Here is a 12,053-nt window from a genome sequence, read left to right as displayed (position 1 = left end):
AGCTAAACACTACCATCACCAATATTAATATTATCAGCAGCTCAGATGGGGAAAGACAAACAATACACACCAAAAATGAAGATAATTATATTGGGGTGGAAATAATTTTTTCCTGACATGTTGCAATTAAGAAAAACGCACAATGAAGAAAACAGATCACAAAAGCAAACAAACCGAAAAAATCAAGATGGATTTTGACCTTTAATATCTAAGCCTCTTCTCTTAGTCTGGCCCCACTTCCATATCCTCAGCCTTGGCTATTATTGGTGCCCATGCAGTAAGACCCAGATTCCTATTTCTTGTCATTAAGGCATTGTTCAGAGGAACATGTCGAAAATCAGAGTAGTTAATATACTTCTCTGCGTAAAGTGCCACCTTGATATGCTCCATCAAGATGGGTATGAGTTTTATTTCATCCCTGTGGATCATACCAAATATGCTTAATCTTCAGAAGAAATCAGTGTTTCCAGAGTACTGCACGTTGGCTTATTACCTTTGCATAACAAAAATTTAAAGTGACATTTAAGCTTGTTTTTCATCAAGTCAAATTTTTTTTGAATGACGGCATACTCCTTTCCTCTTTTTGTTGTCATTTGTTTATTTTTAAGACCTGTTTCTGGCCTAAGTCGCCTAAGCCAAATCACTCTGGGTTGTCTTATTTCTAAGATTTTATTTATTTATGTGTTTGTTTATGGTTGCATTAGTCCTTCGTTGCTGTACGCGGGCTTTGTCTAGTATCCATGCACAGGCTTCTCATTACGGTGGCGTCTCTTGTTGCAGAGCTTGGCCTCTAGCGCATCGCGGCTCAGTTATGGTTCACGGGCTTAGTTGCCCCACTGCTTGTGGTGTGGTAGCCACATGTTCCGGGACACAAACTCACTCAGAAGGACAATGCAGATAGTGGAGTTCAGTTTATTACACCAGCGGGCCCCAAGGCAGAGTCTCCTCTTAGCCAAGGACCCCGACCAGTTTTTGTGAAAACCTTATATACCCTAAGTGTATGTGCCCAAACCCACCTCCCCAAATTCCCTGAAACTAGTCTGAAATAAGGAAAAGAAAGACACAAAGTTAACCTGTCATTCATATGCCTTAGGCCTCCGTAGTTAACAGCCGACAATTATCAATAGGCCTGTGGTCATACCCTGATAAGTGTAATAGAATTTATGTTTCTATTCAGTTACACAGACAATTAGGGTATTCTTTTAGGCAATGGAGAGTCTAGGTACGAGCCCTGGGGCTCTTCCATGGTGGGGGGGGGGGGTGGTGGTGGTGGTCTGGTTTTCCAGTTGGTATGTCCTTTCCAGAGATACCAGGCACATAGCTCAAAGTCCACAGTCCAGCATGAGATGGAGTCCTGCTTTCAAGACAGAGCCTGTTCTGTCTGTTTCCTCCTTCAGTGGGATCTTAGTTTCCAGACTAGGGATCAAACAGTGTCCCCTGCCTTGGCAAGCGGATTTTTAACCACTGGACTACCAGGGAAGTCCCAGCTCTGACTTATTTTTAAATACATTATGCAGTGTAATTTGCCTGGACTTAAACTGAGTAGGAAATACAGCTCCATTATTTCTGATACAGCGACCAATTTAGAGGACATGAAGATTTTACTGCGTTCATAAACCATATCTTTAAGCTTCCCTAAAGAAAAGTAAATGACTAGAGTGATGATTTTTTTTTTCTTCCAGGAGGGCAAGGATTAGTTTTACAATATATGCAGTATTTCCAGGCATACCTGGTTTTTCCATCTGAAATATTTTTGGTTAAATCTTTGAGGGCCTGGGACTTCCCTGGCAGTCCAGGGGTTAGGATTCCGCTCTTCTTTCACTTCCGCAATGGGCGAGTGTTCAATCCAGGTCGGGGAACTAAGATCCCACAAGCTTTGCAGCAAGGCACAAAAGATTCTAGAATTGTAAAGTAGTAAACCATTGTGTCAAAAGTGATGAACCTTGCAGAAGCAAAGAAAAGTTCTCTATAAGACTAAAAGAGGGCCTATTAGTAATGCAGTTGTCATCTCTCTGCTTCCCTGGGAGAAGCAGAATAAAGTCATCAGGCCCTGGACCTTTGCTCAAGGGGAAAAAAAAATAGACCAATTGTCTTCTAAGGCAGAGGTTGCTTGTGTGGCATAATTTGATTAGCAGTCCTCATTGTTTTACATGACTGTGAACATGGGACTCATTTTCTCAGTAGGAATATGTACCCTTCGGCAACAGCAAGTGTGCTGATTCCTTGTGTTAGTCGCTGAGTCATGTTCAGCTCTTTGTGATCCCATGGATTGCCACACGCATCCATGCATGCAGTGGTGGGATGTCCTCCACCATCTCCTGGAGTTTGCTCAAACTAATGTTCACTGAGTCAGTGTTACTATCTAATCATCTCATCCTCTGCTGTCCGCTTCTCCTCCTGCCCTCAACCTTTCCTAGCATCAGGGTCTTTTTCAATGAGTCAGCTCTTCACATCAGGTGGCCAAAGTTTTGGAGCTTCAGCTTCTGCATCAATCCTTCCAATGAACATTCAAAGTTGATTTCCTTTCAGGTTTGCTGGTTTGATCTCCTTGCAGTCTGAGAAAATAATAGGATTACCGCTAGCTTCAAATGTCAGACTGTTGCAGAAACCAGTACTCGAGGAAACAAGCACCACACTTGGACAGTTGGAGAACTCAGGTTTATTATGCCAGCGGGCCCAGAGGAGTTAACACTCTGAGCTTTGAGCCCTGAACAAAGGGTTTACAGAGTTTTTATAGACAGACTGTTGTGGGCAACACTAGCTGTTAATAGGCTGGTTTAAACTAAGGGGTTTCACACATGGGGGAACAGTGGTCAAGATGGGGAGGGGGCTGCCTCATCTGGACAGGCATGAGAAAGCAGGTTTGTAGGGGCTGAGTGATTGGAAAGAGCAGGACAAGGGTGAGCGAGATAAGCTCCAGTTCCTAGCATTGCAAGTCCCCACTTTCTGAGACTATGTGACCTACATGATCTAGACTTTGCAAGGGGCAAGCTGAGTTACAGAGGCTGAGTTACAGAAGGAGGTTATGTAAAATTTTAACTTTTCCTCTTCAAGGCAGTGAGTATCTGGATTGGCCCTTAGAAGTTTACTTTGGAGGCAACTTCAGCTGTGCAGAAAGAGAGCACTGTCTTAGCAACATCATTTAAACTAAGTTAAGGAAATCCAGGCCAAAATTTTGATCAAGTTTTGGTGCTAGAGTGTTATAGCCATGCTTTCCGGGAAACAACCTCACTCAGGAGGACAATGCAGATAGTGGAGTGCAGTTTATTACACCGGCGGGCCCAAGGCAGAGTCTCCTCTTAGCCAAGGACCCCGACCAGCATTTGTGAAAATCTTTTATACCCCATGTGTATGTGTCCAAACCCACCACCCCAATTTAACTGAGACTTACATAAACAAAGGAAGGGTAAATACAACTACAATAATCCCATCATTCACATGTTATGTGTTCAAACAGTTAATAATCAATAAGCCCGCAGTTACCTTCCAAACAGTTAATAATCAATAAGCCCGTGGTCACGTTCAAACCAGTTAATAATCGATAAGCCTGTGATTACATCCTGATAGATACGGGAAAAAATTTATGACCTGTCCGGAGACAGGGGTGATTATGGCATGTTTCCTCTTAGGCAATGAGTAACCTGGATGTGATCTTCAAGATTCCCCTGCCCAGAGGGGATCTTATCCTTCCATTGTCATTCCCATAGGTGCTAAGCACAGAGTTCAGAGTCCACTGGAGAGGTGACCATGCACGACCAGCACGGACAGGCCTGAGATGGAGTCCAGGCCTTATGAATTCCTTCTTCAAGAGGAGGAAGAGATAGTGGATGCCAACAAGGATGTATTACAAAAGCCTGCAGAGTTTTTTCCCAGCTAAATTACTGTTTCTGGGACTTCCCGGGTGGCCCAGTGGTTAGGACTTCACCTTCCAGTGCAGCAGTGGGGGGCAGGGGGTGCAGGTTTGATCCTTGGTCGGGGAGCTAAGATCCGACATGCCTCATGGTCAAAAAACTAAAACATGAAACAGAAGAAATACTGTAATAAATTCAATGGAGACTTTAACAATGGTCCACATCAAGAAAGAAATTACTAAGCTTCATCAAAATATATGTGGATTTGCATAAGTTTACTAATAAGATGCTGAAATCAAGTAAAATATCCACAATTCTGATCTTAAGAATGTTTTCTGTATCTGATGGCGTCTATCAACCATCCCTGGAGCAGCTGTTAATCATGTTTAATATTTAGTGGACACAGTGAAACTTACCATGAAGGAGAAAAGCTAAATATCAGTACACACTTGTTTGCTATTAATATTTTAGGATATCTCAAATTCTGTGTCGGCTTCCCTTATAAAAACTAGTAAGAACCTGTGAACTTCTTCTGTTTTCCTAGATGAAAATTGGATTCCAAGCATTTCTATGTGAATTTTATGTGAATCCAAGAACTTGCCTTAACTTTCCAGATTTAATTTATTGCAATGAAAATAAGAAAATAATTTTCAGTTCCTATACATCCTCTTGGCAAAAATACCTCTCATAATAAATGAGAAAAAATAGGGAATCATCTCACTTATGAATTATTTATTTTCTTTCACAGAAAAGGACGAGCCTCCACTCAGCAAGGCAGGGCAGGATGTGGTTTTGCATCTGCCCACAGATGGCGTGATTCTGGATGGCCGAGAAAGCACAGATGACCACGCCATCGTCCAGTATGAGTGGACACTGCTGCAAGGTGACCCGACAGTGGACATGAAGGTAATTCATGTTGTAATTGTAAAGAAAACTAATGTTTCAGCAAAGTGATCTTTCTACTTACTTTCCCCAAATGTCTGTAAATTGGCAGAAGTGTAAAATGGAGAAAAGGTAAAAATGATTGTTGAAAAGGTGTCTTATTATATGAATTTACTTTTCTTCTGAGTAAACAGTGATCCTGACCATGTGTTTTGTTCTTATTTTATTTATTTATTTATTTTTGGCCACACCGTTCAGCTTGTGGGATCTTAGCTTCCCAACCAGGGATGGAACCTGGGCCCTGGACCACCAGGGAAGACCCTGGCCATGTGTTTTAAAGCTTACCTTCATTCTTGCTTTTTTGTCGACTTCTCCAGTGCACATAAAAGCTGCTTCAAGGGAAAAGACTCATGCTTTGCTTTGTTGACTCAGAATAAAACATGTTTTTAAAACATTTAAGAAATGTTAAAAGCATTATATGTTTTCCTTTCTTCTTTGTTTCAGTTCGGAGCCCAAGTAGAAAATATGAAAAATACAAAAGAGCATAAAGGGGAAAACAACAACAAAATGAACTTACTCTTCATAGGATCCAGAAAGCAAGCGTCTCACTTAGCATTAGGCCTCCCTGAGTTAGTTGAGTTAATTGAGGGGAGTTTGACATCAAAGGCTCCTAATCAAGTGCTCCTCACTGATTTTCATAAGGCTTACCTGCGCTGGAATTGCAGCCGATGGGAATGAGCCTCTTGTCCACTGGCTACCTACCCTCAGTTAAGATGTAACTGACATGCAACATTATATCAGTTTCAGATGTAGGACATAATGACTTGATATATGTATATATTGTGAAATGATCATCACAGTAAGTCTAGTTAACATCTGTCACCACACAAAGTTATAAGTTTTTTTCTTGTGGTAACAACTGTTATGATTTACTCTCTTAGTAACTTTCAAATATGAGACAGTGTTGTTGACTAAAATCACCATGCTGTACATTACATCCCACGACTTATTTATTTTCTAACCGGAAATTTATACCTTTTGAATCCTTTCACCTAGCCCTACCCCATGCCTCTGGCAACCACCAGTCTGTTCTCTATATCTCTGAGCTTGGTTTGGGCTTTTTTGTTGGTTTTAGATTCCATGTAAGTGTGAGATCATACAGTATTTAATTTTTCTGTCTGGTTTATTTCACTTACCATAATGACCTCAAGGACCATCATGTTTTTGCAAATGGCAAGATGTCCTTCTTTTTGTATACTGTATTTTCTTTATGCTTTTATCAGCTGATGGACGTTTAGCTTGTTTCCGTATCTTGGCTATCATTAAGTAACACTGCAGTGCATATGGGGTGCATATATCTTTTTAAAACTTTATTTATTTTATTTTTGGCTGCTCTGGGTCTTCCTCGCTGTGCACGGGCTTCCTCTAGCTGTGGCAAGCAGGGGCTGCTCTCTAGTTTCGGCGCAAGGGTGCTCCTTGCAGGGGCTTCTCTTGTTGTGGAGCGCAGGCTCTAGAGTACCCGGCTTCAGTAGTTGTGTGATGGGCTCAGTTTGTGGCCGCATGGCACATGGAATCTTCCTGGACCAAGGATCAAACCCTCATCCCCTGCATGGCAGGCAGATTCTTAACCACTGGACCACCAGGGAAGTCCTATATGTCTTTTCAAGTTAGTGTTTTTGTTTCCTTCAGATAAATACCCAGACATTGAATCGCTGTATCAACAGCATCTACAGTTGTTAGGAAAGTGACTTTTTGTTTTTTTTTTTTCCTGCCGAGCCTCTTTGTAGATAAGAGTATTTCCTGGCTTAGGCAGATAAACTTCATCCAAATCACTCCACTCAGAGAAGGTGGAGAAAAATCTGTGTTGGTTTGCCAGGGTTGCCATAGCAGAGTACCACCGACTGGATGGCTTAAACAATGCATTTCTCACAGTCCTAGAGGCTGGAAGTCCAAGGTCAAGGTGTCAGCAGTTCTGCTTTATTCTAAGGCCTCTCTCCTTGGCTTGCAGGCAGCTGTCTTCTCTTTCCTACATGTTCACAGTCTCTTCCCACTGTGAGGAAACACTGATTTCTGTTCTCTTAGGATGAAAACAAGAACAGTAATCAGCTAGCCCCTCGAGACTGATATAAGCCCGCTGATTTATCCAAAGACTATACAGTCTTAGAACTGGACCGGACCTTCGACCAGCATCTTACCCAGTCTCCTATCCATACAAGAGCCCCTGCTTTCGCCTCCCTTCTAGTGGTCATCCAGTCTGCCTGGTATTTCCAGAGATGAAAGCTCGCTAGTTCGCATCATGCCCTGTGACATCTTTAATCAGCTCTCATTACTGGGCCAACAGGATGTGCCTCCCTGTTATTTCTATGCATCTATGTTGGGGCTTCCTTTTGGAAAAGCACTGAACTCATCTTATTTCTATGCAGCAATTAAACTTTGTTGTTGTTTTTTATGAATGTCACCACTGAAAATGGTCTTCTCAGAACTCAACACTCCCAGTTCTTACAACATTCCTCATATGAATTGGCTCTTAGACTGTCCACCATCCAGCCTTTTTTAGATTTTCTCAGGTTCATCCATGCCCCTCTTAAAATCTGACCCCCCCAATTGACCCCATACTTAAACCGTGGTTCTTCCTGACAGACTATTACCTCCTGTGATCCAGACATTGTCTCACTTCTATTAATGAAGATTCATTTACATAAACTATTTTAGTATCTGCTTCTCACTATAGGTTCATGTTGAGCTTTCCATCAGAAACTACAAATATGCATGCTGAGTCACGTCCAGCTCTTTGTGACACCACAGACTGTAACCCACCAGGCTCCTCTGTCCATGGGATTTTCTGAGCAAATGTTGGAGTGGGTTGCCATTTCCTCCTCCAGGGTAGGTTCATGTTGAGCTTTCCAGTAGAAGGAACACCTAAAGCCTACTTTACCTTTCCACACAAATTGCCATCTTGAAGTCTCCCCCATTCTATGTTTGTGTAATTGATTTATTGAACCTGACTACAAGGCCATATGTTTATCCTTTTTATACTTGTGTAGTTTTCAACTACAACAGAAATAATTTCTGAACTTTGAGTATCATCCATTATATTGGGCTTGGCAAAAAGTTTGTTCATGTATGGCTGAGTCCCTTCACTGTTCACCTAAAACCATCACATTGTTAACTGGCTATATACCCCAATAGAAAACTAAAAGTTTAAAAAATTTTTTTGTTTGGGTTTTTCTGTAAGATGTTAAACCTGATGAAAAACTCAAATGAACATTTTGCCAACCCATTGTTTATTATTCTTCTGTGCATTGTGTCAGCTGCTAAATTAATACATTTTTACAGAAATTTCTGAGAATTAAGATTGATCAGAGGGCTTCCCTGGTAGCTCAGATGGTGAAGAATCTGCCTGCAGTGCAGGAGACCCAGGTTCAATCCCTGGGTCAGGAAGATCCCTTGGAGAAGGGAAGGACAACCCACTCCCACATTCTTGCCTGGAGAATTGCATGGACAGACCATGGGGTCACAGAATTGTACACAACTGAGTGACTAACACTTTCACTTTTACTTTCAAGATTGATCAGAAAAGATGCATGAACAAGCCACTGATCAGACCTCTGTGAGAGTTACGGCACTCATGGATATATTTGTTCAAGCAATTGCAAATCTGTCTCTATGATCACCTAGATTTTCACACTTGCTATGAAAAGCTTTATTCTGTAGATTATGAATTGTGTGTATGAATGCTAAATAAAAATAATGCTTATGATTCAGTATTAAATTTACTGAAGGTGTTTATAAAGAAGTAACAAAATTAGGCTTTTAAGGCTGACTGAAGAGGAAAATGTGTGGGGCTTCCCTGGCAGTCCAGTGGTTAAGACTCTGCACTTCACAGCAGGACGTGGAGATTCCATCTCTGGTCAGGAGAACTAAGGAAAGAAAAAAGAGGAAACTGTGGACCAATTCCCCAGCCCAGTTATAACAGTGATAGCACATAGACCTAAAACTATAAAGCCACCATCTAGCAACAAATCCTGCAATAGGGGAGCGATTTGCTCTCAAACTGCAACTGTCTTACAGCGGTTATTAATAATTATTTATAAATAACTTTATATAAATATATTATATGTAAAATATAATAATATATTAATAATTTTATTAATTTATATAACTTATTTATATAATTTATATAATATAATTTAATACAATTAAATTATTTTATAATTAATAATATAATTAAATTATTATATAATTATAAAATATAAATTATATGATTTATATAATAGTTATGAATATATTAATAATATTAATATATTACACAATAAATATAATACAATAAATATTTAATATATAAATATATTTTATATTGTATATCAAAATATAAATATTAATGTATTTTAAATAATTATATATTTATATATTATATTTTATATATGTATTATATATTTATATAAAATATAATATATATTATATATTAATATACTGTATATAAAATATAATATATATATAATTTTACATATATACATTTATATATGTATATATGTTTATGTATATATATTTATATATATATAAATATGTATGTGTATATATATGTGTGATATGTATATATACATATATAAATAGATATAAACATATAATATAAATATATATTAATATAATATATTAATATATTGATATAGTTATAATTATATGTTATATATAAATATATATAAGTATAAATATATAGTATAATATATAATATATATTATTATAATGTATATTATATATAATATAATATAGGTATTGTATATTGTATTTTATTATATATATTATATATATTCATGAGACATTCACGAATGCCCTCAAAGTTAACTCAACGCTCATTGGTCTGGCTTTCCGCTGAGTGCCTATCCCAACCCCTTCTTGAGCCCTCCCCTCTCCTCTCTTCACTATCTGCACAATCCTCACCCCCTTCTCTCATCTTCCATGGTGCACTAGTCAACCTCACTTTGTTTTGCAATATTTTATGACCAATTTCTAGGACCTATTCTTTCATACCCAAATCACCCATTCAGGTCTCCAAAAAACAAAAATAGATGAGGTTCTCCATCTTAAGAAGAATTATGCTGCCACCTTAATTATGGTAAAATTAATAGCTAACCTTATTTTAGCATCTAGGGTGTGTCCAGTATTGTTCTCAGCGCTTTAAATCAACTAAGCATCAGGAAAAGCTCATGTTCTTATGGAAAAGCTCATATGATTTCCTCATTTATGAAGGAAGTGAGTAAGAGATGACCGGCCATGACCAGGAGGATCTGTTTGTTTTGTTTTGTGCTTTGGCTGACCCATGTGGCTTTCAGGATCTTAGTCCCCTGACCAGGGATTAGACCCAGGCCACAGCCGTGAATGTGCCAAGCCCTAACCACCGGACCACTAGGGAATTCCCAAGAGGTTTCTGATTTTAAAGTCACATATTTTCTGCACTCTAACAGGATATTCTACATCCATTTAAATGAATAGTATTCTGTAACACATTCTTAAATGTAAGAAGACACTTTTTTCAGATAGTCTATTATATGTTGCTGAGTTTCATGATTATTTAATGTAATAACGTTAAATCTGAAGTCAGAATGTAAAATATGATACAGAGTATGACAATGTTCAGGGAGATTTGAAATTCATAAATCTGTAGATTGATTTCCATTCATCAGATGTGGAAAATTGAGCTAAACTGTCTTAAAATACCATGTGTGAAAGTTAGTCGCTCGGTCGTGTCTGACTCTTTGTGACCCCATGGACTGTAGCCCGCCAGGCTGTCTGTCCATGGGGATTCTTCAGGAAGAATACTGGAGTGGGTTGCCATTCCCTTCTCCAGGGAATCTTCCCCACCTGTGTCTCCTGCATTGGAGGTGGAGCCATATGTAACGGAAGCCTACTAAAGGATGGATATTGTTTACACTAATAACTTCATTATTAACTTAAAACCAGTTGCACACAGGTGTGTCTGCTATAAATAATTTTTACAAACAGATAGGTGTATTATCATTGAAACATGTTTGGGAAGTGGAAATAATAATTACACCAGGACCACAGAGATACACTGAGACTGTCTTGAGCAAACAGATACACGGGTCCCTCTTGATAAAACTCAAGTTTCGTGAGACTGAATGATTGGTCTCCTCATTAATCTCATTTTTAGATCCCCTTAAATGAATTAAAATAGTATTTTAAAACTGAGGCTTAGAGAAAAGGTTTTCTGGGAAAGGAACATAAATAGAAGAATACTGACTTTTTATCCTAGGGGAAAGAGAACGCAAAATAAATGTCGAATTTCAAATTGCCTTATGTCTTATGTAGGAGATGTTTTGTGGTTTACCCCTCCTCAGTCAGATTCCCTGGGATATAATCTGGGTCAATACTGAAAAATGACCACAAAAGAAAAGAATCATATATATTAAGGAGAGTATTAAAAAACATATTGAAAGACTTTCTAAACATTTAGTTAGCAGGGTTTTTAAGGCAGCCTGGGTTGTTTAACCAATACACAAAGTTCCAGAGAACCCATGTGATCTTTGAAGAGTAAAGGCTATTAATAACTATATCTGTCTTCTGTTTTTCATTTATGTTTGTTGATAACAGGTCAAGAAAACATAAAATCTATACTATCACAACAGAATTTATAAGGATTATGAAGGATTCCTTTAGAATTATTTTCAATGAGGGACCGAGTGATGAATGGAATAGGGATTTCAATCGTCTGGATGCTGCCAGGATTTCTCCCCCTTCCTCTTTCCCTCCCCTCACTCCTCTCTTCCTTCTTCCATTTCTTCTTCCTTTTCTCCTTCCTCTCCCTTCTCATCTTTCTTTCTTCCTTTCTTCATATTTTTTCCCTTTATCTCCTGAAGCCTAGAACTATACTTTGTACTCACTAGGATGCTAACACTCACTGATTGATCTTTTTAAAAAAAAAAAAAAGATTGACTATTTTGCTAACCTTTGAAAAACTTCCGTTTTAACCCTCAAATTTTTATCATCCTTCCTAGCAAGATGAGCAGGTCAGCACTGTCCCACACTCTGGCCTCACACCGATGTTAGGAAGGGCCACTAAGAGCTATCTAACAATTACTTTGCATCTCATCAAAGGAGATCCTAGACACATATCACCTATTGTTTTTTCTTGGCTACTGGACAATATCTTGTCTTCATGAAACAAACCGTAAATCCCTTTAATAAAAGTTACCCTAGATATTCTAGGCCATGGGGTAGGGGTAGAGAAGTGTAGTAGACTGTTTCTAAATTTTAAAAAGAGAAAGGATATTAGTAACTGAGAAAGCTTCCTATCACATTTCA

General features: G+C 38.7%; 1 protein-coding gene across 1 annotated transcript in view; it reads left to right on the top strand.

Moving 5' to 3' along the window:
- The window catches only part of LRP11 (LDL receptor related protein 11), a 52,469-nt gene that overhangs the window by 5,450 nt on the left and 34,966 nt on the right, over positions 1 to 12,053 (top strand). Inside the window, exon 2 of the mRNA XM_043888204.1 lies at positions 4,600 to 4,757. Within this exon, the coding sequence (XP_043744139.1) occupies positions 4,600 to 4,757 (158 nt within the window). The remainder of the gene's footprint in view (positions 1 to 4,599; positions 4,758 to 12,053) is intronic.

This window comes from Cervus elaphus, chromosome 26, assembly GCF_910594005.1.
Source record: "Cervus elaphus chromosome 26, mCerEla1.1, whole genome shotgun sequence".
NCBI classification, from domain to species: Eukaryota; Metazoa; Chordata; class Mammalia; order Artiodactyla; family Cervidae; genus Cervus; species Cervus elaphus.
This window is presented reverse-complemented; position numbering and strand designations above follow the sequence as displayed.